We start from the raw sequence: 25,973 nt of genomic DNA, 5'->3' as shown, positions 1-25,973 counted from the left end.
CGGCGGTTCAGGCCCCTGGTTGCAGCTGCTTCCTGAAGGGTCACTGAAGGTTAACGGCCTCCTGAAGGTGCATTTAAAAAAGGAGAAACTGCTTAATTCCGCCGAGACGCAGCCTTTAGCTACTTTGTGAAACGGGATATGCGAAGCTCTCCCCTCAAATTCGAAAACTTGCATATTTGCAGCTTCCTTAATGTGGTTCAAATTCGGGTTTTACAAACATCTTCAGAGCCACTCATCATTAAAGCATGCGCCCTGCGAACGAGCCAGCAGTGCAAATATGGTCAGACCGCACAGTTAAACTTGGATATTGTGTCCTGCGTACACAAATATGGGCAGGAAATGAGAGCAAGTTTTACTGTGTTTTCCCAGTCTTAGTCTATAAACCTGAAATATGATTATTCTTGCATGTATGCCACATTTTCCAGTCATCAGGGTAACAATGGGGGCAACTCTGGGTCCAGGAAATGCAGATTGTGGATTTCAATCGTTCCCCGTCGCGTTCAAAAGGTCTTCGGAGAGGATGTTTGTTTCATTTGAATGAAAAACAACAAATTTGAAGAGTTTTTAAAGCCACATCTGCTTCTATTATTCATCTGTTATTTATTTTATGCTGCTTTTTGGCATCTCGTTCCAGCTCAGTCTCAACAGAATTAACATACTTTCCATGTTAATAAACAGGCAGTGGCAGATTAGCGCCCTCTAGTGGCCGGAGATCACCATCTAACCTAAACACGTTGATAGAAAGGCTACAACTTCCTGTCAGAGACACAAACAAAACATGGATTTTTGACAGAGGTATAGATTTTACGCGTGACTCACCTGTGGCTGTTAGCGGTGACCACACTGTCCGTCTGTCCGCTGGGCTCCTCCATCTCCCTGCTGATTAGCCTCTCCTGGCGAGCCCTGCGCCTCCTCTCCCGGGCCGCCTCCTCCTCGTCATCCTCATTCCTCGCCATCCTGAAAGGCAGAGGAAAGTCAACGGCGAGGAAATGAGAGACCTTTTCCCTTTCTTTTCCCGGCATCCGCAATTTAGGCCTTCAAAGGAAGAATTCCTCAAATTGGCCTGCAATCACCGCGGCGACCAAAGCGGGAGGAGTTCGACTTTCTTCTTCTCTCCTATCAGTCACGGACGGAGCTTCTGATCACGGCTGCAGTTTTGTCAGCTGATAAAAACGTATTCTTGTCGTGATCGAAGCGTGACCATGTGCATGAACAAGCAAGGCTACCTAGCTTAGCTTAGCAACATCACAAATGCTTTTTTTTGGAAACATCAACTCATATAAGCTGTCTCCTACGGACCCTTATCTCCATGAGCTCAGCGTTACCCCGCCTGAGCCTCGCTGCCTTCTAATCAGTCTGGAGCCGCGAAGCTGAGCTACATAGCTTAGCATGTTACAGCCAAAGGTATCGGAAGTGTCACCGGCAACCAGTCTAATCTCAATCCTCGTGATCAGTGGCGTGTTTGAACGCTGCGCTCGTTTTACCAGCGTGGAGTCTTCGGTCGGTGAGCGGCACTACCGCTGCACCTCAGCAGGGGGCGCTCCTGAGCCCACCAACCCATAAATGTAAGTTATTTTAGCCTTCTTTTATCTCCAATATTCACGCATGAGATGATGCTCGAGTATTTGCTAACTTATAACAAAGTTGTTTCCGTCAAACTTTGAACAAAAGAATAATTTCTGCCTCTTTTTCTTTTATCTTTCTTTTCTTTTATCACATTTGAATTCAACGGTTCTTCCCTGCAGGAGAAAGAACATTAATTCTTACTTAAAATGCCAGAGTGATGTTTTTCTACGGAGGGAAGAAAAAAAACGCAGCCTCGGCTCCCAAAGGACGGCACCATCCCAGAAACAGCCCCAAATGTCATGAGAAAGACAGTGACAGCAGCTAAAAATGGAACAAAAGCGTCCTCGGCGGCGACGGCTGCAGCGACGATTCTGACAAACTCGGGGTTAAATGTTCCCGAGTAGGACGGGAGAACAAACTCCTACAAACTGAATTAGCATTCCCGTCAATCACAAGCTTGGCTGGAGACGCGCGCACACAAGCGGAGCCCTAATTTAATATCCCCTTCCTTACGTAGGCCCCAGACTCTATCGGCATACTGACGCAGAACTGTTGGGAGATACGGGGAAGGGGGGGGGGGGGGGGGGGGGGGGGGGGGGTACGGGGAAGAGGGGGGGGGGAGAGAGGGAAAGAGGGAGGAAAAGGAGCCGGAGTGGGAAATGAAATATGGTGAAGGAAAGGGTGTGTTTGATAATGGAAAAAGGAGGAACGCGAGGCCTTTTCCTGTGTAATTTGGGTCTGAGCGTCAGATCAGGGGCAGAATCTCCGGACCGGCGGCTGATTCCGAACCAGTCGTTTAAAGTCCCGTTTAAAGGTCTTCCCCCTTTTCCCTCCCGCGAGGCGGAGCAGCCGTCGGCGCGCGGGCCCCTCGAAATGAGCCTATTAGGGAGAAATATGTCCAAATATTTTCCTTACAAAGAAATATCTCAGAAATGTCAGCGAAAAACAATTTGGGAGAAGCCCATGAGAACAGACTCCTTCGCCCCCTCCAGGAGGAGCAGGAGAGGAAGACAGAAGGAAATGTGGAGGGGGGGGAAAGCCAGGCGGGATGGGATGGGGGGGCCAGGGCGGGGGCTCAGAAACGCTGACCCATTCCCACGCTGGCCTCTCCGGACCGCTCCCCTTCCTACCGCCCGCCCAGATAACCACGGCGTCCCCGCCCGGCTCTGCTCGCGCCCCCCCTCCCAACATCACCATATGGTTACTTAAACGTGCACTCAACAAATCTTCCCCGGGGGGGGGTAAAAACGCTGCAATGAAAGGACCCTTCTTAAGAAAAATCCATCCCCATTTTCCTCAACACGGCAGCTTTTATGTCACGAGTCATGTGACTTCCTGTCAACGGCAGGGGGCGGAGCCTGCCAGACGTATAGGTTGCTGTGGTTACCGAACGCCATCGAGGTTTATTTTCCCAGGATAAAAACCTTTGGCTTATTTCAATTGGTTTTGTTTTCCGACACAAACTAGAGTAAAATAGTCCCTAAAAGGGAATAAATTCCTCCCAAAACAGTTAAATGAAGCTCGGTTGAGGCAATGCTTGGCACGATCCATTCACCGCGGGCGGGGGGGGGCGGCTCATTCGCAGAGGATGGGTGTTATTTCCTCAGCCCTTCCTGGTCTCTCGGAGTGGGAGCGGCCCGGCACATGCCAAGATTGAAAGTGAGGAACTGGCAGAGAGAGATAGAAGATTCAAATCATCGGATGACGAGAAAGATGCAGGTTTTTCCTGAAAACTCCAAAGAAAAGAGGAAGAAGACAAGAGGGAGGGAGGATAGAAGGTATGTGCTGTGTTGGTTTACAAGCCAGACCGGCGAGTTTTTAAGGGAAAGGAAAGAAAAAGTGGAAAAGTTCTGCCATCTGGATGGATGAGCGACAGGGAGGAAGCTGAGTAAAGAGCAGGAAGTGATGACACAGGAGGGAGAAGGAAGAAACATCCAAAAAAGGACATCAAAGGAGGAAAGAAAGCTTTCCAAATTCATCACGACCGTCCGTCCGGCCCCTAAATCAGCTCCTCATTAAGGAGCGTTTTTGTTTACTTGCATTAAGGCTGAACTCGGAAAGTTGAGAGACAAGTTGCGGTTTGGCTGGAGGTCATGTGAGGGGCTGTTTTTCTTGGCCCAGGGAAGCGGCTTGAGTTTCGCTAATCTTCTTATCTAACGCGCCACGAGAACGCAAACTGACACGTTTCCAAAAAACCTTCGGACCGCTCCTTTAGCGGCCGAGACCCGAAAAATCTCCGTCCAACTGTCAACGTCCGAAAGAGGACTATTTTTAGCCGAGACAGATAGCCTCTGGTCACCAAATTGACTGGGAAAATTCCAGACGTCTTAGCTGGTTCCTGAGCTCCGATGGAGCGGCGCCACGCACGCGCCGCGATTTCTGGACGGTTTTATTCGACCCGTCCCCTCGTCCAGCCTTCACTCCACTGAGCCGAGCTGAAACAGGACGGCGAGAGGATGCTAACAGACGCCCATGCTAACGTGTACCGTAAAACAAAGTAAATTACCATATAGTACCACATGCTAATAAAAGTATAAAGCATATTAGCACAGCGGTATAATAACTTAGCTTCGCATGGTGTAAAGACGCAACCTAAAGAATCTTAAAGTAACGACAGATTATTGGCATCGATGATTTAAAAAGCGGAATATTTTGTATGTCCACTTAGTTTTGATTGCAATGAGTTGTTTGTTCAACAACATGAATCCTAACAGGACATTACAAGGTAGCATAGCATAGCGTAGCAGAGCACACTCAGCATTACTCTTGAGACTCACTCTCTGACCTTTGACCCGAAGCATGACACAGCATGTCGTCCGACCCAAAATAGCAACATTGCTTTTTTTTTCCAGCGCAGATTTGACGTGATGACGTAAGCTAACGGGAACAGAAGCGGCGCGTCGCCTGTCAGTTGAAATTAGCACCAGTCCAGACGAATAAAGAGCCGCGAACAAACGCCCACCGAGCTTGAAATGCAAATGAGGGACGCGTTCCAGCTTTCCTTTTTTAACGCGCCTCTTCCCGCCGTCTACACTTTCTGCCAAATTCCGTGTTCTCCGCGCCAATAAATAAGCTAAAGCTTGATCTGATCTTAATTATTTATTTCTATACTTCAAACTACAAAAAAAATCACCTACAAGCAGCGATTTAGTGTGAAATAAAGACCCATTTTTCCCCGAATGTCAGCGTAATCACTCAGCAGGTTTACACGTCACCTAAAATGACAAATTATTGCGTTGAACACGTTAGCGACACCCCCGTTGGTCCAGTTTAGCTCTGGGTTGCCATTCTGCTAGCTCACTATTCACTATTGTTGGGGTCTGTGGGGGCCAAGGGTCAAATGAAAATGGCTCTGCACTAACAAGCCGAACGAGCCACTTTTTTAATCAGATGGCGATTCAACCGCTACCACCTTAGCTACCATTAGCATTAGAGTAAGACCTTATCGGAGGGAAGCATCAGCGTGTTTTTTTCTCCCGCGAGCGAGTTAGCAGCTCGGACAAAACTCGCCAAAACTACATCCCGCAGGGACGCGACCTTGGCCGCTATCTGCATCCACATCGGCCTTTCCTTAATTGGACGGGAGCAGCAGAGGCGAAGGTGCTTTTGTGCGACGCGCACTCCTCGGTGCTCGGTATCGAGCACCCAATAAATCCCCTCCGCTGCTATTAGCGATCGCTAACTCCCGATCAATTGGCGGAAGCTTTTTTTTTTCAGGGGGAATCAAAGAGGGTTTGCAAAGGAACATCTGGGTGGAAAAACTGAAGGGAGCGAGGGAGGCCATCGATGCCGCTGAACGCTCCCTCCCACCTTAAGGTCATTGTGGTCATTATTGGATGTCTTATCGGGCTTTTATTTTTCCAACTTGTGTGGCCAACATCTGCTGAGCAATACCTTCTGAAGGCGGCTTAAAGGAGGGAGACGCTGTGAAAGCTAGCGCCCACCTTTGCTAACGGACGTGTTTTTTTTTTTTTTGTTTGCCTTGAGTGATAACCGGCTACAAATGCTAACGTCAAAAGCTCTTACCGTTCAGCCTCCAGGCGCATCTCCTCCCGCTTCTGCCTCCTCAGCTCCCGGCGCCGCTCGAAGTCCATTTCCTCCATGATGGTGCCTAAACGAAGACATCGTCGTCAGGCTAGCCTTAGCTATGTTTACAGGGGATCTCTTCCAAACTTTCAGCATGTCAAAGTGTATCCGTGACCTCAAAAGGGGCCTCCAGACCAGGAATGCACCCTGGACGGGGAACACACATCCTGGGATGGATCCCAAGACGTATACAGCGAGGAGGCGAACACCTCGGGTCATCATTCCCCAGGCAGCGTCGGGGTTTGTTACCGTGGCGACGGATTTATTCCCCCACATTTTGTTCAAAATACACAGATGAGGCGGAAAATGGAAAAAGACAAAGACAACACAGGATGTGGAGCCAGTCAGCGAAGAGCAACGCTGGCTAAAAATACCCCCTCTGGGTTATGTGACTGGCTGAGCACCGAGGACCACCCAGGAGGAGCGGAGCCTCCTATCACTCATCTACAAGGACTTGAACGTCAAACAACAGCGCGTGGAGGCAACAAATACAGTTTAAACACCGGACGAACGTGAAGGAACGGAGGGAGAACTCAGTCGTACCTTAGATTAGCTTGTTGTTTCTTTCCGCCCTGCGGCAGCTTCTCATAATGCCTCCCCCAGCAGACACCTCTGCCCCTCCACGGTCCAGACTCTGGCAGAAGGCAAATGTCTGTTCCTTCCACTCCCCGAGAGCCGTCCCTCCCTCCGTTCCTCGGAGACCTCCCTTCCTCTGTCCCTCAGACATCCCTCCCTCTCTCTTTGCTATCTCCGCTACTTTTCCCGTGTCGTTTACCTCCATGTAACCGCTCGGCTAAATTGCCCTCCAGGACGCGACTCTGCCCCGGAGCCCAGCTGCCCGCCATCACCACAGCGCCTTCTGCCCTATTTTCAGAGTGAACATGCTAACCTGTAGCTTTTGGCTGGGACTCCCTGCCAACACGGAGGAGCATGCTAACTGACACACATGTTTCTGGGGTATAACACAATGAAACGACCAGATTCGGGCTTTTCATCACACAGTCCAGGTCACAATTAGCTGACTTGCTGACGCACTGGAGACTTCATAAAGTGATAAGCGGTGCTATCATTAGCCTATCCTGCCCTGTCCATGCTAGCATCCTGTATTAGTTCCCTGTTGTAGTCCATAGAATGTTGGTATCATTCACCTGGATAGGATAGGACTACAAACATGACCGCCGCTGCGGCGGTATGAGCTTTTCAAATGTCACATGGTAGGCTACAAACATTTAGTCGGAACTTTAAACAACAGCTAAACATAGACACCGTTGACTCGTTCGGATGATTAGCTTTTTCCCGATGCTACCTAATGCTAAACTGTCGATGCCCCACCCCCAGAGACCCGCCCCAAACTTTTTATCCTTAGCGAAACATGAGATGAGGGTGTGTTGAGATAAAGGCGGATGTTATGCGTAAGCTGACAGCGACGTCATTCCAACATCTATAATTTCTGGCTCCGTCCTCGGCCCAGCCAACACACACGGGACTCCACGTGATCGGCCCGACCTTCACCTCCACCGCCTGCAACACAGGACGGTAAACAGACCCCCGCCCCCCCCCCTCCGTGACACCCCAGACATATTTTAAATTCCGCGTTCGGTGTCAAGACGCATGTTTACTGTCATGCTGTCGTCCGTGCGGTGGGCGGGGGAGGGGCGGCCGTAATTAAGACGAAACGAGGGCAATAACTAAAGCTGACAAGGCCTCCAAACATCACCAGCTTAATCACATACTTCCTAAAACCAGAGACGCCGAGGGAGACAAAGTTATTAGTAAGGCGAGCTGCGGCGGCGCGCATTCGCAGCGATTGCTGCGTGATTTATGGAGCCGGGACGACCGCCGGATCCTTTCGAGGGAAAATGAGCTCCGCTCCATTTGCATAAACAGGCCGGCGCGTTCGTACATACGTGAGCTTAGCGTGACTTCAGCCTAGATCGGTCTGGATCATGGGTGCCGGCTTGAGGGCGGGAAGCGGCCGCACGCCGGTCCAGGGGGAACTCCGCGAGTCTTTGACCCGCCGCTGCCTCCCCACAAGGTCCACTTCTCCCACCACATACCTCCAGAACCGGCATCCATCCCACCTCCCTCGGTCCTCTCCTCCTCCCCCGACAGTCATAATGACATATTTACCAGTCAAATTACGACCTGTGGAGCCTGCCGGGATCCTGGCGCAGCAGCCGGAGTCGGAGCGCCGGCATTTTAAACAGCCTTAAAAGCCAAGTTGATATCATCCCGACAACGCCGATAACGCCGCCTCCTGATGCGTCAATCTTCTCCTGAAGTTAGAAAGCGGCGAAACAACGGAGCCCGGTCGGCCGGGGCCCTTGGAAAAGCGTTCTGGGAGGCTGGCGGCACAGCTATTTCTGGATTTGGCCGGATGATTCGAGGGCTGATGCGTTTTGGTGTGATTTAGTGCCGCGATACTCGGAGCAGCGATCCCCACGCTAGCTTTAGCCCAACCCGTTAATCTCTGCCTTATGGTCACGGAGTTATGCGAGGAATGTCCCTGTTTAGCCTTTGATTTTAGCGCATTTTCCTCATCCACACGCCAGTCAGGGAGGAAAAACTCCCCTCGCTTCTTTCGGCGCGTGAACGCCGGCTGGTTTTCGTTTGTCGAACAAAAGGAAGTGGAGGCGAAGGTAAACTGCGCCGGGTCGAGGGATCGAAATCGGCTGTGAGGTCGGTAAATAGAAGACGATGTGTGTTAGCGCCTGTGTGTGCAGGGTGGGAAAAGTCACACACGGCTCAGGTCAATAAGATGATGCTGTTGCTACAAGACTTTAGCCTGAGCCACACAGGACTTTAGGAGTTGTGAGGAAATCACACAAACTGATCCAAGAACAGAATCTTAACCTGGACCAGAAGAGCTTCACATCAGGGACGTAGCCAGGATGCATTTGTAGGTTCAGCTGGGGTCAGGCTTCTAGTTCACCAAAAATCCACCCAGCAGCCTGATTCTTAAGGCTAAAATTACCAAAACCCTGAAAGTGAGAGTGAAAACGGGCTAAAAATGAGCCTCAACCAAGCAACGTTTCCTCCGGAGGAACCGATAAGGTGGCAGGAGCTCATAGGAACCATGAGAACAAGGATGCATCTGAATCCTGGCTGATAAGACAAAAATGTCAATAATGACAGGCCTTTTCCTCCGATGTGCTATTTCATTTAGCGAAGTCAGGCCGCTTCTCCAGGAATGCGAGACATCCAGGGAGCAGGAGGATCGAAGAACCCGACAGTTGGAGCGCAGATAAGCAGGTAAATGTCCCGCAGCTCCGGAGCAGCAGCTCTGCAGGTGTCCAGATATTCCAACCGTCTGGAATGTGGGGGAACGCCGGCACGAAGCACCGCCGCTCGCCATCGGGCCTCCGCCCAGCCGCCAGCTCCACGACGCGTGTCGTCCAGGTGCTCGTGAGTCATCCCATAATATCGCCGCGAGATGGTTGCGGACACGTCCCCGAGAACGCCAGAGTTTTCGCCAGGATTTCCTCACTCCGACTTTATGGAGAACGCGCTCCCCAGGCGAACATCCGAGGGGATGAATCTTCAACGGTTTTTAAATTCTGACAAATGATGCTTTTATTGAGGTGCTGGATTTCTTGGCTGCGCACCGCGGAGGCTCTGGCGCAACACAAAACCCCCCCCGCCGCCATAAAACCGGCTTGGCTGCGCTGCTACTTTAGCTTAAAAGCTATTCTGCTGACTTTTTTGGAAGGTTAACTGCATTTGCATCTTGTTACGCGCTGACCTCACTCCTCACACTCCGCGCAATTAGCATCCGTTGGCAGCTAGTTGTCGGAATCCAGCTGACGTAGCGCATCTCGCGGCCCGCCGCGGCTAACTGCGCTAGCAAGGCGGCGGGCATCGGTGACTTTTACGATGCTGTTGTGCCAAAATAGGAGAGTTTTACTCCAACTGGCTACATCACAGGTCGTTGAAGATATTTGACACTAATGAGTCAGAAGAGAAAACGCACGTGGAAATGAGGCGGGAGCGGCAAACCGCCTCATGTACTGAAGGTTATATCATTTAATCATTTTATGAATATTTTATTAAACCGGTATATTCCTGCAGAGTAAGAGAGACATTCCTGTAGGTAATGTCTACTTACAGCTGTTGTGTTTCAGGCTCTGGGGACAGTTTGAGTGGAGAAACGTTTTATTCAGGCTTAAGGAGCCTCCTGAGACGTGTGTGCGTGTGTGTGTCAGACTGAACACTATTTAACATACAAGACTTATTTGTAAATGCAGGCTGTGTGTTTAAAGTGTCGGCAGATGTGAACAGGAAGTACATTCCCACCGTGCGGGCGGCCGCTAACAGCTCGCGTGTTTACGGTGAAACGAGCGTCCATGTGCGATATCCATCACCGTCTCCGGGCGGGTGCCTTGATTTGGAAAGCCGGCCTTGCGGTTGTGGTCCTCGCCGTTATGGGACGCATTAAGCCCAGCCAGCAGCACGTTTACGGTCCCGGGACGCTGAGCGGTGGCGGATGCATGAGCGTTCATAAATTCACCTTTTCGGGATCATAACCCCCCCGAATGTTGCTTTCAAATTAAAGCTGATGGGAACATTTTCACCCTGTCGTGAGCAGAAATGACGTAAAAAAGAAGCTTCTTTACCACGTTTGAGAGGCAATCTAACACTCCCCGCCCACTCGGAGCGAAAAAACACCTCCTTGAGACGCTTTTGATTTCATCATTTTCGGTTTCTCCCAGAATTGATCGTAACGGCTAAAAACAACCCAAAAGTTTCTCCTGAGACTTGACAGCTGCAGGTTACGTCTGTTGCTACGGGGGAGCTCTGTGTTCGCTGGCTACCATTTCAATCCTAGCCTTTAATTTAAGATGGCGGCCAAGTTTCTGAGTCGACCGAGCGGTTTCTGTTGTGATGCGATTTTTAGACTCCAGGCAACGCGGCGTGCGAGGGGGCCGAGCGCTCCGGACCCCAGCGCGATCTCAAAACCATCTGCTTTCCACTCGCACTCCAGCTACTCCAAAAACAAATTTTTGCAAACGTGGTTTTGGACGAGGCGAAATGCTACCGAGCCGCGAAGAGAGAGCTAGCGGGGTGGCTAACGCTGTCAGTAGAGGGGTGGAGGGCGTGTCCTCGTTAGCATCACGCAGAGATTTAATTGCTGTTTGGTGACTCCCGCATTCCCAGAGAAGAGCCCAGGATCTGTGAGCGAGGTTATCGGCTCACGCCCGCGGCCGGGGGGGCATCAATGGAATACCACGGGCGCAGGATATTTCACGGGGTTGTGAGCAGGCTGCACGAGGCTCCGCCGACCTTTGAGTCCATTCAAAAATATCACCAGTTGAGCTGAAGGCAAAGGACGTAAACCTGGCGACAGCTCACAAATATGTCCCCAAATATTGTCTCCAGATCACCAGAATGTGCGCAGGAAATAGATCTGAAGAACAGGCTGACCTTCAAGAAAGTCATTAAGGTCGACTCGTTTCAGCTTTTGGAGAATTTTCCATCTACAGTGGTGGAGATAATGTGGATTGTTGACCATTCTGCTGCCTTATCACACTTAATTGGAGCTCCGTCTCCACGTCTGCTGATGCCAAAAGCCGCTGAAACAACACGGAAGCTGGAATAATCCTTCCCAGCACGACGCCGTCGCTCTTCCTTTGATTTAATTAGCCTTCAAAGTGCCTTCAAAATCCCTTCTGGAGAGACGTTGCGTGTCGTTCGAGCTGCGATGTCGCCCCGATAACCTAAAAACAAGCGCATTCTCGGAGCCTGTGCTTTATTTTCCGCCGCCGGCGAGATAACCGGAGCCAACCCTTCCCACATTTGGCCTCTGACTCGCTGTTCTGTGAATACATCCCCTCATTTGAGACCCTCTTCATCACAACCTGTGACCAGAAGGAAGATGTGACCCCAAATCTGTGTTAAATCCTCCGTCTGGGTGTCGCGGGTTTCAACGGCGCCGGCGGAGACGCGATTCAAACTGCAAACATTTCATTTTCTGTTCTCCGGTTTGGGGAAATCCGTTTAAACCTACGGCTTCGGTTGGTCCCTGAACCTCCCGCGCTTCTCTAACCTGCCGAAGCAACTTTCTGAATAAAATATGTGGCACTTGGCTGAAAAAGAGGGGCTATAAAATTCATTTCAATGCTTTAAGTGGGCATTTGCGTCTCCAAGTCGGAGCCTTGTTGCCCGATTCATAAATAATACTGTTAGAAAACGCGACTTCCTCCTGAGATCGCATCAGGGGCCAATTTAAAAGGTCCACTTTCATTTTCTGTGCTCAGAGAAAAGCACATATCCCACACAAAACAGAATCAAAAGGCTACTGCTGACTGGTGCTGCTCTTTATGACCAAATATGGAAGGAAAAATGCTGCCTTTTCCCGTAACCAAACTGGGAAAAAGGAAGAAAAAAAGGGAAGGTTTTTTTTTTCATGCAGGCGGCGTGCACAGCGAGATAGAGCCCTGACACGGCTGCACAGGGGCCACAGAGCTGGCTCGTTCTGAACACGGGCTGAGCGATGGCAATATCTGACCAGCCGTAACACACACACACACACACACACACTCGTCTTCCTATATTTGTGGGGATATTCATCGAGATTGTGCCCTAACCCTGGGGGCCTCATCAAGATCCCCTAACCCAAACCTAAACTTTGGTATTCAATATGTAGCAAATACAAGGGGGAACACACACACACACACACCCTCCAAAGGTGCATGAATCCTTTCACTGACATTTCATTTTTAAACATACACAAAAAGCTTTCTTCAATTTCACTGTCAGCAACCCCCCCCCCCCCTCCGGAAGGGAACATTCCTCTTGGAGAAAAAGCATCCGTCTCAAACGGTCAGAAACGGTTTGTTTATCTGCCCCCACCGACGTTCTCCGGCAGGCGGTTTGCTAATGTTGCTTCACAGCAACGTCTGAAATGGAACGGGACATTTTCTGACTCGTGCGTGACTAAAACTGCTGGCACGGGAGGAAAAATACGTCGGCAGGTTCAGAACAATAAAGCAGATGTGTTTGGGTCTCTGTCCACCACAACACGTCCACGCGGTGATTTAAAAACGGACTATGGAGGTTAGCGATGCGGCCGGCACACGCTACACTAGCCCCTGAAGGTAAAAACCAAACCTTTACTGCCCCCTACAGATTGGTTACTGTACAACCACACAATTAGTGTTTCAACCATTAAGCATTAACATGTCAAGCATGCCTATATTTTTTAAAAATGTAACCTTCAAACAACTTTTTTAAGGAACAGAACTTGAAAGAGGAAGTTCTATTTATGTGCAAAGACAGGAAGTGGTGTCCCAATCTTCATTTAGGATAATCTCTTTGGTTTATCTTGGCATGCACAGACACGCGATAGTCCTTGTCCACTGTCATAGCTCTGATTAGATTTGCAAAACTTCATAGGTGAAGGCAGCTAGCCTTCACCTATGAAGAAATACTGTGAAGAAATACTTACGCAATGTTTCAGGGAAATTAAACATCCAGGTATCTCAAACCTGAGGAGGCATGTTCACATGCTGAAGATGTAAAAGTCGAGCAAACACTGACAGAGCGATCGAAGGTCGATCTACTCCTGTATTTGTACAGACAGGATAAGATGTTTCGCTCTATAGCTCAGTGCCAAATCCTGACCCGGGGGTACGATTCTTCAGAAAGAAAGGAGCTTTGACCGGTTACAAAGACAAACTTCATGCCAGTTGTTAACTCGATCATTTGTTGAGCTCAACCGCAAATGAGCCAATGCTAACAAGCTAAATAGGTGCAAGTCACCACCTGTCCTCGTGGAGACACCTTGACTTCAACAATAAACCAATTCCACTCCTGCGCACGTATCTTGGGACAAAGACAATATTCAAGTTAAAGCCACTTCCAGGCATTAGGCTGTGCGTATGAGAGGGCTGGCAGTCGGCGCCCAGGACCGGATTCCTTGTTTTGGGCTCGAATGCTGTCAATTTAAAATGGCAGCTCTTCCTTCAGGACAGTGTTACAGTAGCACTCTTTTATTTTTACATCTTTTGTCCTGCCGCTAAGCAATAAACAACGTAGGAACAAAGTGAGCGCTTCTTTCCCACCAGGAAGGTTCTTCCTTCGCCGCTCTGAGGCAGCAGCATCAGATATTTTCAACAACGCCAGATAACCTCAATAAATATGGATTCATGCTCTTGACAGGACATATTAAAGACCTCTTGTCTGTCACTCAGGGGTAAATCTCATGTCACAACCTGCGACTGCTAACCACGCTATTATCGCGTCGAGCGAACCACATCGGATCACTAAACAGATTCCATTTTTCCACATTATTTTCCTGTCATAACAAGCCAGTAATGATGAATGCGGCGGAGCAAAAATTGGCAAGTTTATCTGCACCTTGAGCTGCACCGTGACGTCTTCTATGTCTATTAAACAGGATCCCGAATAAATAACGACAGAAAGGAGGGGGGCGTTGATCACTGAGGCGATAACGATCTCCATGCATCGAAAAAAGCAATTTTATTAGGTCACTTAGTGGTCACGGAAACCTCCTGCTCCGACGGTAATTGAATTTCAGCTCGTTCTAGCAAACAAATAGTCCTTCAGACGGCAGGACATGTGACTCGTCATGACTCTCCTCCTCATTGTTCTCCCGTGTCCATTTCCGAGAGAAAAACAGCTTCGTCTCGTTGCTTGGGGACGGCCCGTCTTGACACCTGCCTTCTGTCGGAGTAAATGAGCTTCAGGCAGGAGTCTGCGCCTCCTCAACAGGACATTAATCTGGTCCTGGTGCTCTATCCAGGGTGACGCGTGGAACCAGGCCACTGATATATTGTGGGTTTTGGGGCTCGGGGCTGCTCCTGCTCCGGCGGACAAGACGGGATAAAACAGAAGAACGATGGCTTCAAAAAGCATCAGTGACAAACGGCGCAAGATGAAAAGTCCTGTAAGCGATTAGCGCTAGCCGCCGCGGTGGAGAACACAGAGACGTACGTCTCATAAAGATCTAGACACTCCCGACGCGTTTCCCTGAAAATGGAGCCCCTGAAAAGTTCCCCAAAACGGGCTTCCTTCCTAAAGTTATGCCTCTGGTGGATGTTGGGCGGCGAGAAATGGCTCTGCGGCGAAAACGGAGATAAAGAAAAACATAAATGGCGGAAGATTTATGTGCCTGACTCAAAACACCGGCGGACTACTTCCCATCTTACCCTACATGGACGCATACATGAGGTCAGCGTGAGGCTTCGAAAGCATGATGCAATGCCCCCACATACCGAGCGCCTGTTGATAGCATGACGGCTCGGCGCGAACCCCGACGCCAGTTCGCCTTTTCCGACGCATGCATCACAGAAACCCACGCAAAAAAGAAAAAACGCCCATATTTATTTGATTAACTCCAAAATGTCATCAATTGCAATCTTCCCTGCCTTGTTTTAGCTCACGGATCAGTAAATCACGAAGCCGAGTGCCACCCCCCCTCCCCCTCGTTCGAGTGCACTGCGAGGCTTTTCAAGGGTATTACATGACAAGGTATTTTTCAAAATAAGGGGGCTGCATTCCTGGAGAGAGATAGGAGGAGATTAAGGAGCGGGTAGTCTGCGTGTGGGGGCTGAACGAGATGACCTGAGCGAGAGGGTCTATTACTCACAGCGTATGTGAGGAGGCGGAGTTCCGTCTGACTTGGGGGAGAAGGGGGGTCGGACTATTTCTTCAGGAAAACACAAGTAAGGGGAAAAAGAATGATAACAAAGAGCCACAAACAGGCAGGGATGTTTATTATAAAGCTATGACCCCCCCCCACCACCACCACAGTGTTCACGCACCACTGACACCCTCTCAGTGGGTTGACACGGGGCCAAGCTATCTAACCACGGACGTGCTGGCGCTACTCGCGGCTGGCGTGGAGAAGATTTTTCTGCTCGATACTCGGCAGACGGATGATAAATGGGTGTCTGCGCCCGTGACAGTGAGCAAGAAGTGGTGCTTTCAAGGTTTTGGAGGGGCTTAAGTTACACCGCCTGCACTCTTCCCCGCTCGGTTCACACCGCAGAGACGTGTGAAAGATAGAAACGGAAGGAAGATTAAAAACAGAAAGGCTTTGCATCACTGGTGTGATACACAGTTGTCAAGAGCAGGCTAAAAGTGCTTGAGAGATAATCTAAATAAAAATTTCTATCAAACTTTTCACCAGCCACATGTTCAAAGTCTGCATTTACAGGAATTCTTGTATCTTTTTTCCCCCACACGTGTCCACACAGAGGCTCCGCCCCCTTATCGTCGAGGCAGCAGGGGATCAGGCCACGTCTCCCATGACAATGTACGACCAATCAACAGAGTCTGTCAAACTTTTACAATTCTGAGTTCCCGTGCACTTCAATGAGTCAAGCTAGCGCACGCAATTTCAGTTCATTACGCACATCTTAGCAAACAGCTGGCTGCTCGCAACCACGTGCAAAAAAACACAAATCTCTGCTGGGAGGGTTTTTTTTGGACATCTATCAATATGCAATCTCCTTTCCATTTGGGGTCTCCACCATTTCCAGAGGGAAACGTCGGACTCATTAGCTGCTAATCACTCACGTCTCTTTACCTTTTGTTGCTGGAGGTATCCGGATGGTGTTTATTACAGATTTTTACTAAAAGCAGGTGGCGGCTGCAGCGGCCAGTGATGCGAAACAGCCAAAAACAGAGATAATAAGTGGGCTCAATGCTAATTTTACCGATTCGTCTCATGCGTGAATTTTAAAGTAATGCTTACAAAAGTGTTAAACCGCTGCCGGAATGAAGGCACGTAAGTATCATGTAGCTTTGGAAAACGAGCGAAGGAGCCTCCATCTGTCTGCGCTGATTAATAGTTAGGATGCTGCGCAGACGGATCAGCACTATTTTGACTAAACACTCTGACTAACTCACAGATCATTTTTTCTCGACACAGTCAGCTTGGAAGACGATGGCTGCAGCCCTCCCTCCCCAGCCGTGGTCTTTAATCTGGGCTATGTACGAGTGTGACTGTATACTTTACTCTCTACTCTGCGTGGGCGTATTTGTACAGAGTTTCTGCCTGTCGAGGAGCAAACTGACCAAAGATCAGCAACAGCAGCTGGGATATGTGGCCGAGCAGCTATTGTTTTATTGACACTGCCCATCTGAACAGTTGCCCCCCGCTGACTCAATCCCCTGGCAGGAAACCTCAGAGCTTCATGAGACATAACAATGTGCCCTCTCTCCCCCCATCTTGGTCCATTTTTGCTTCAGGAATCAGAGCTTTGCAGCTGTTAGGCTCATATGCTAGCATTTAAATTGGTGTGGATTCGTATTTTTGATGCGTGCGATAATTTCAGACCACTGTCGGACTTGTCACTAAAAACCTTTTAGTATGATTTGGCATTTACCACCAAATTGAGGGTAAAATTCCGCTTTAGTGGTTAGAATATGGGTGGTACTTAAGCTGGCTAATTGCTAAATTTATTAGGCTAACACACATCTCAGACAACCATGAAATTGTAAATAATTGAGCGGTGCTCTTAGCTACCACGGTTGCTCGGGACCTTTAGCTGCTGATGGCAAAACTGTAAATGAGATTTGGTTTGTAAAGTGGTGGAGCGAAATGGGAAGAAAACCCCAGTTCCTTGCACCTCCCCCTGGGCCACCTCTGCTCCACAATACATGGATACATGTCTGACCCCCCCATACACACAGATATGCACCAGCTACATACTTACTCACCCCTACCCACCACCCACCTCGTGTTTATGTTTGGAGCTTGACTGACTGGTATTTCATTTCGCCCTGCCCGGAGCCCTTCCACACAGTTTGGCTTGGCCGGTGTAACATTACTGGTCATTAAGTCTAACCTGAACTAATAGGGGCCTATTTTCCAAGGTGGTCTCCCAGGTGGCTGCCACAGACGTGAGTGGCACCGCGAGGCTCAGCGCTTGATTCAAAAATCTGCCAGGACCCGAGCCAGGCTCGGTCATTCTGATTACAAGAGGCCATTGTTGGAGGGAGAGAGTCTGGGTGTTTACTTTCTCATTAAGTCAGGTTTAATGAGACGAGCTGAGGTAAGATACCCCTCCTACTGTACGCACCGATGGATTTTTTTTTATTTGATCTAAACCACAGTTGCTGCCAACAAGTAATTCTACCCTAACCAGCGTCTGTATATGTGAAGAATTGTACATTGGAAAAGCCAAAAGAGACCAGCCCACCTCTATCCAGGATCAAAATAGAACCTGTAAATCACAGCAATTTTAGCTAAATTCTCTACCAGGACCCCCATGGTAGAGGTAGAGGGGCTGGTAGAGGGGCTTAACTCCACTGATGACCCTCAGAGACATGTTGTCAAGGATGTTTTCCTGACCAAATCCCCATCCTGGATTCACAACCAATCAATAGCCTGTTTTCCGCAGCAGGAACTTTTATCATTTACCCGGGAATTTGAAAAGCAACAAGGTGTTTCCATTCAAATGAATTAGGGAGTTAACCTTCCTAAACCTCGTGGGTGGGTTTTCAGATTCCCTGGAATCCGTGAGGGATGTTGGGGGTGGGGGGGGGGGGGCACTGTGTGCTGAAAAATGTGGAGTGGTGGAACACAATCATTTGGAAAATGGAGCAAAAGAAGCTACGCTAGGTGCACAGATCCAGCAGGTCTTTTTTAGCATCTCTGACAACAAGTTGGCTGGAGGACACGGGCTGAAAACAAATTGACGAATCTTAAATGAGTTGAAAAGAATCCGAAGGCTTGTCATAGTGCCCCCCCCATACATCATCAGCCCGATTTGAAGACATTTTCCAGAACCTTGAGAAAAGGAAAGAAAGACCATATTTGACGACCAGTAATAGTTTTCTTACACAGGTACAAAAAGTACCTGTGAATGTTAATTGTTGATTTCTTGACTTGAGCCCCGACCTGGACCCAGGGTGACACCTTGCCTGGGTCATATCGCACTTGGTCGTCAGGCAAATGCTAACAGGTTAATTCCGTTACTGCGGTCTTCCAGCAGAGGGGGATTTCGGCTCTATTCATTATGTTCTCAGAATTCTTCCTTTTGATACCGGATGTTTTAATATAAAGCTCTTCATATATTTCAGCCTCTTCCTGTCACTTGCCACCATGAATCAAAGGAGAAGGTTCCATTAGTCTAAATATGGCGCATAATTAATCCGTGCCGACACTCCATTAGACGCCACGCTCAATTTGCGTAGAGCACTGTGTACTAGCTAAATAAGCGGGGGGGGGGCGGTAACCAAGACTGCTGCCTCACTGCTAATGCACGTCTCTAAGAAGGCTTTGATCTCAGCCAATCAGCCAACACCGAGCTGCAACCTAGACAGAGATGACCGAACTGTCCGTCTATGTAAAATAATTGTTTTCATCTGCTCGTACCTCAGAAATCCGCGAGCTCCGCCGTCTGATCAGAAGTTAATCACACACACGTGTAGCTGGGCCGTGGAAAAAAATATAGCTGGGCTGGATATTAAGGCCGATCCGTAAGCCTCCAACAAGGTTAAACTGCAGTAGGGCTTTTATGAATCATCCCCGAGTTTAATAAGTACCATTTGGCTGTCACCTCGGCGGCTCTAGTAAAGCTAAGCCCCTCCGGTCCGGAGCCGGGGTCATTCAATAAAAACCTGACTGAGTGTTTCTCCCAATCACCGCTGGCAGAGCTCAGATGAAGTAAAGAGCTGCTCTATGCCAGCCTCTGTCCCCGCGGAACACCGGCTGATTAAAATCGTTTTCCAAAGCCATATTTTTTCGCCCTCCTTGTCCTCTTGCCAAGCCTCAGCGAGAGCAGTCAGAGACAAAACCCGACAAATCACCGAATGCCCGCTGAAAAGCATCTCCAAATACAGATCTAATCTATAAAGGTTGACAGGTAAGAGCCACGGATGAGATGCAATCCTGCACACATTTACACACACCCCCGTCCCAGGAGACCAGCGACACGTGAAGTGGAAAGAAAGGCCAACGGCGGAGTGGCCCGCCGCGGTCGACTCCCTCGCTCGCCTGCAACGCATTCCTGAGCAATCCTCGGAGGCTCGTATGTAAATGTCCAAGTATGCTTCTGATTAAGAGGCACAAAGAGTACACTCTATAAAGGCGCTCTTAAACAATTACCGCCGCTCCTGACCCCCCCCAACACAGACCCGGGCCTGTGCTCCTGCCAGACTGGCTTACTGGTGGTGGGAAAGATGGATGTGGACCACTTATGTGAGACATGTGGACGGTATGATAGAGCTAGGTCCAAATGATGACTACAGTCCTGGGTGCGCTCTACCAGGCATCCATCATTCATCATTTCCATTGACATGACAACAGGCTTCATCGCGATAAATAAACATGACGTCTGATGCTAAACATAAGAGGACACGTCATTCTCGCAGGGATCTATTATTTATACTCCGAATACGAGCTTCCGTTTAAGTACTCCGGCTCGTCTGACGCTATCGACCAGCATCTGCAGCAACACTTGGACCATTTTTCTTCCTCGTTTTGTTTCCTGTCAGTCAAGATAACAGTTTATGAATGTTTGGCACACAAATGCGACCGCTGGATGGCAGCATGTGGATTTGCATTTGAGAACACTAGAGACTGAGCCGGTGCAGAGGCTAGCCACCTCGCAGCAAGAAGGTCCCAGGGTCTTTTCAGTGTGGATTCTGCAGGTTCCTCCGCCGTCTGTGTGGGTTCCATCCAGGTGCACTTGTGTCCTCGTACAGTCCAAAGACTCAAAATTGACCTGCAAGCGTGGACGATTCCCTGTCTCTGCTGTATATGTTAGTCCTGCGATGAGATGGCGACTAGTCCAGGGTGTACCCCACCTCTCTCTCTCAAAAGAAAGCTGGGATAGCTTCCAGCGTCCCCCCTCAACCCCGGGATAAAGTAGAAGATGGATGGAGGGATGTAACAAAATAGAGTGATGAGCTCTCTCAGTGTTGAAATCAAAGCCTGCTGCTAGCATAAATCTTGCAGCGCTAGCCCGTTTCGCAGCATTTGGTCGATCGAAACTTCCAATGAATCTCATAAAACTTTCTATTCAAACCAGGACTTGAAATAAATATCCCAACACTCAGAACATTGAAGCCCTTCCAAAGACCGAAACAGGATTTCAGCAGAAGTCTGACTCAAGAACAGCCATGTAAGGGCACGTCGATGGTTTTATGTGCCTGAGTTAAGACCTCACCTCCATCATTACCACATACGAGTTCTCTGACGGCGGCGGGGTCCCAGCGTGGGCTCCTCGAGCCGTCCCTCATGCCTGACATGCTGGATTCAGCACCTCTGCAACCGCAGGCATAAATCCAGCGAGCCTATAACTGACCCGCCTGGTTTCTCCTGCGCGATTCATTGAGCAGTTAACCCCGCGAACTGTGTAAACACATGACCTCACTGGTCATGTGTTTACGCTCAGTGGTATTTTTCACACATGCCACCGAGGTTTACGTCGCTACGTTACCTCCACCTTCCCTCAAATCCCCATCACCCTAAAATAGGGTTCTATTAAATGGTGATTTGACCGGCTGTTGATTAGCCGTGTTTGTTTAGCTTACAAGAACAGTGTGAAAGACTGGAGGCTGAAGGGGGGACAAAGGGGGACGAGCAGGGGACAAAGGGGGACGAGCAGAGCGAAGACAGTGTTACAGCGGAGGTGGGATAGATGTCGTTGGGAGAGGGGAGAGTTGAAGTGGCCGTTTTGGGGGGTAGGGGCGGGTCCGCCGCCGTGGTGCGTGTCTGCGGTCCCGCTGGGAGGATGGTGAAGGAAAACACAAGGCCAATCAGCGAACAGAGACATTTCCTGTACTGCTTTTATCAGATGACGAGGAGCCCCAAGGCTAAACGACCCCCGTAACAACACTATACACTCTTTCAATTAACCCACTTTGGGTATAACATAAGAGGCGCTGACCCAACTCACGCACCATTAATCATCCACAAATGTAGACCAGAAAGAGTGGAGGTGGTACGAGTTTAAGCAGGCCACGGTCCCCTGAGACACGCAGGAGGGTTTTTTTCCGAGGAAAATGGATAAATTTGATTTCTTTTGGTAAAAGCTTGGCACCAGGCAACTGGCAGATGTCAGACCAACATGCCAGTAACCAACACCAGCATGTGGAGCTTTCCATTAAGCAATCATGGCTGGAGAGATAGGACTTTAAAGTCTGAAAACGACTCGAACAAACCCTCTCCACCAGAGTGTGACTAAAACCCGGAGGAATTCAGGCACGGCTCTTTCACGCCCACATGACCACACCAGACAGGAGTTGGGGAAATTGTTTGGAGGACAAAAAGGGGATGCAAAACAAGCCCGTGATCCCAGCCTCGGAGGTTTCTGGTTGGTGACTGATAGGTTAATCTGCCAGTGGATTGGTTAACGTTTAACAAACACCAGTATCACTGACCGCATGGAAGGCTTTCCACGTCAGCCTGCTTGTGTAACGAGTGACGACAGCTGGCCTTTTCTCTTGAACAGAGCTCTTATTTAACTGCAATTAACTGCAGGACTCTTAATTGCATACTTTCCCCAGCCTCAACAAACATCATCTAAAGTTTCATGCCGCAGCCTCGCGCGGCTTCACAAACAATTAAGCCGCGTTGGCATTCTCAGCCGCCACTTGTTGACCTTTAAGTGCCCGCTAAAGGAGCTGGGCCTACTTTTGCAGCTCCAGATCGGCCCGTCCCGCCCCCACAATCTCACCATATTCTATCACTTAGCGAGCGGTTCGGGACTCATTCAAATTACATGCTATCGAATTCAAAAGCGAGGCGGAACAGAGCGGCTATGGTGCGGGGCTCCGGTCCATTGCCCGAGTCCCAGGAGCGCTTGCTCGTACGCCAATCCCAATCACTTCAAACGAGCTGAACCGTATCCCGCCGCCGTCCAGGAAAACGCGAACCTAAAACCAGAGCTAACTTTATCCGAGGCTTCTGGTGGACGGCGAAGACAAGGACGCCGCCGATAAAAGCAAACCCGCTCATTTTGCTGGTGGGTGTTTGGCCTGCGTCTCCATTTCAAACTCTATTCTTAGAGCAAACAAATCTGCATAACGATACGTCCCGGGGCATAAAAAAGGGAAAAGACGGGGAGAGAGGAAACATGCTTGACATAGTTTCACTGGCGCATTAGGGAAAGAAACCAGAAAATAGCTCTGGCACCTGCTGTGCAGAAACAATATATATTTGGACAGACACGTTGGTATTCCATCGCTGGAAACTGGACCACATTTGGAAAACTTTAGCACCAGCGGCATCATATTAAGACAGGCTAATCACTTTTGTGAGAAAATTGCCAATTTTCCATTCTATTTAAATCCACTTTGCCACTTGGTTGGCTGCGCTAACTCGGTAGCGGTTAGAAAAGAACTGCCTTGCTTTGCAACTCAATACCGAGGTGGATTGTGAGTGTTTGGGGTCAAACTACAACCAAACCCCTGCATATACGTTAGCTTCATACACACAGACATGGATCCCCTGTGGTACGGCTACAATAAGCCAGAAAATGTAGCTAGCACAAGTATTTCAAACGTGCATGAGAGAGGGGGAGAGAGGCGGAATAACTCGGCAGTAACACTCCGGAAATGCATGGCAGCGTTCCCTACATCCTGCCCACCCGAGCTCTCGCCTCTGTTATCGCTGCGCAATTACCTCCAGATCTGCCTGCACCCATGTCGCACCTTCCTAAAATGTATGTGCCGTATAAATATGTCTGAGTGTGTGTGTGTGTGTGTGTGAGAGAGAGAGGGGCATCAGAAGTGATCAGAAAAGCAGACAATTGTGGAAAATTAGAAAAAAAATAAAGTGTTGTGCACCACGGAGAGTTGCTGCTAACTTACAGGGAAATTCCAAGCAACCATGCTAACCTACCACCGACAACTACCTCCAAAAGCAAGCCAACTAACCTGGACTTAGTTTCTATGGCAACCTGGCAAGATGTGCTGATGATGGCTTTTATGAAATCAACTGTGTTTACCAGCCAATCAGGACTAAAACAACACACTGTGGGTCTGGCAGGGCTTCCACGGAGCGTCACATAATCAGACAAAAGAATGTTTGGGACCAGAGCGCCGCGCGGCCGTTATGCGCCGCATTCCAGAAACGATTCCAATCACCTGTCACCAGGTTGGGTTTGCCCTTATAAGGAATGGAGGCCTCTCTCTCTGCATGTTTCCCGAACGATCCAAACAACTTATCAGATACGGTTTCGCTGGTAATTCCAGCGCCGCCTGACTTTCTCCACAGGCTGAAGACTCAAGGCTCAAAGCTCCGCCCCCCTGCCCAGTTGCCATGCTTCCATTTTTGCAGACGGGGCGCCGTAGCGACGCCAAGATCAACAGATTTCGCTGCCACTGGTGACATCATTTGCAGCCAGTTTTACTGGGCACCTATTGCGATAATCTGACTAAAACTGGACTTTACCGTGTTAGCTTGGCTGACATCAAAGTGTTGAAAGCCCACGTGGCCAGATGAGGCGAGTGATCAACAGACGAGACGGGATGGTCTAAGAGGAGAGTTGGAAGAGGAAACCAGCTAAACACGGCAGCTGATCTGCCCAAAGCGTGGGGTGATTGACAAGTATGCTAGCGTTGGGTGGCTAACCTGCTGCTATTGACTATTGTTGTGGTCTGTGACATCATAGGTCACCTGGAAACGATCCAATACCAATAAAAAAAGAGTATAAGTCACCACCTATCTTGGCGAAGGGGACATGATTAGCACACTAATCCGATTCCACTCCCGTGCGCGTGTACTTAGACAAAGACAATAGTCCAATTAAAGGGCTTAATCAAGTAAAACCCGGAGCTCAGAACCATTGCTTGACTGCTAGCATAGCTGGAACATTTTGAGCGCTTTAAATGGACAAAGACAGAAGCCAAATGTCAAATACAGGCTGGGGGCAGGGGCTTGGCTTTCCCCCTGCAACCTGCCACCAGGGGGCGGTAGAGGTGCCATACGAGACGCCTTTAATTCAGACAACATTGAGAGGAATCTGACCCAGAATGAGACCCGACCGAGCAGTTTTGTAATAATTTGACTTTTTTTTTTGGAGGAACTGAAAAGCAACACACTTCCTGAGTCACTTTATTTCGTAGTTATGAGAGTTGGCCGAGCGGGGAGTGCGCGCCCCCTCCTCCTCCTCCTCTCGCCGCCCTGGAGGACTGAACGCGCATTACTCGGGTGGACAAATTCTTTTCTTTGTGTCGCCCCGCGGTGAGCATTTACACGATGGCGTCACTCCTCGACCCCCAGGGGAAAAAAAACTTTCAGCCGCTCTCCCGGTCGCCACTTTTCTTCCCCTTTCGTGATCCGCTGGCGCGGAAACGCGCACAAAAGAGGGGAGCGGCGCGCAGCCAAACACGTCCCCGAAAAGTAGCAGCAGAAGCCCGTGCGCACGGCGCGGACCCGCAATCTGACCGTCTATTGTCAGAACCCGCGTCGTGTCGGTTGCGGGGGGTCGTGAACTCTGTCCCCGCCGCGGTCAGATGGCGGCGGCCGCGCCAGGAAGCGCGCGTCGGGGGGTTTTGTGCGCTTACCTGTGGATCTTAACTGGGACGAAGTTGCGCTGTTGAGTCGAGTGTGCGGAGCGGAGAGGCGGCCGGTCTGCAGTCGGGTGCTCCACGATACTCCCAGTGATAAAAAACCAAAGTGAATAGCAGTTCAGGCCCCTCCCTTTAAGACATAATCGCACAGTTATCCGCTCCAGTCTGCGCTTTAAAAAAAAAAAAAAGGCCCAGTGCTGCGCCCACATTCAGGGTGAAAAATGTCAGCGCTGCTCCCGATAGCGACTCCTGGCAGAAGCTTCTGCTCCTCTCTTCCATCTGGAGGCCTCTGGAAGAAAATCTCCCGTCAAAGCGGATCAGTTCAAGTGTTTTTCCCTGGAATGTGAGAAATGACAACAGGCTAAATTGAAGTTGTTGTGAAGAGGCACAATCCCTCTTGTTCTGGGGGGGTTTGGTTGCACATTCGTTTTCAGTTTTAGAGGTTAAACTGTTATTTTAATGCCAAGTGATGGTTTCATCCAATCTCATTAATATTCTTTCACCTTTATTTAAAATAAATGGCCAATTTCTTGCAGTGGGGCCACTGAAAGCCAGTAATAACCACATTTACCACAATTTAAGACACCTGACGACACGTCCCGCAGCTGATGCTATGCTAATGGAGCTAATTTGGTGCACGAATCCATGCGATTAAAATAACAAGAGGCCTGAAACACTGCATGGGGACCTGGCTAATGCTAACATTAGAGTCTGGTCAGGCTGGTCTTCATCTGTTAGATGTGTTTGTTTTTGTGTAGTTTGGTAGGCGGCCCTGGCAAAGCCGCGGCCTCGCCGTGCACGTACGGCTGCACGTCACGAAGGAAACGTCA

General features: G+C 49.5%; 1 protein-coding gene across 4 annotated transcripts in view; it reads right to left on the bottom strand.

Annotated features, from left to right (window-relative positions):
- cald1a (caldesmon 1a) overlaps positions 1–25,310 on the bottom strand; it is a 36,615-nt gene extending 11,305 nt beyond the window's left edge. For 2 of the 4 annotated variants that reach the window (XR_003891735.1, XM_029851598.1), the window contains exons 1-3: positions 6,196–6,349; positions 5,593–5,677; positions 820–957 (exon numbers count right to left, since the gene is read on the bottom strand). Coding sequence is in view for 3 of the 4 variants with exons in the window: in XM_029851598.1 (XP_029707458.1) it covers positions 820–957; positions 5,593–5,669 (215 nt within the window). In the remaining variant the exon portion in view is untranslated. Of the gene's footprint in view, positions 1–819; positions 958–5,592; positions 5,678–5,767; positions 6,113–6,195; positions 6,350–25,137 lie in introns of those variants that run through there. The other 2 variants (XM_029851599.1, XM_029851600.1) reach the window with 2 other exon arrangements.
- Positions 25,311–25,973: the final 663 nt, after the last annotated feature.

Source organism: Takifugu rubripes, chromosome 18, assembly GCF_901000725.2.
Source record: "Takifugu rubripes chromosome 18, fTakRub1.2, whole genome shotgun sequence".
Lineage (NCBI taxonomy): Eukaryota > Metazoa > Chordata > Actinopteri > Tetraodontiformes > Tetraodontidae > Takifugu > Takifugu rubripes.
The sequence above is the reverse complement of the archived record's forward strand: the minus strand, read 5'-3'. Positions and strand labels throughout refer to the sequence as shown.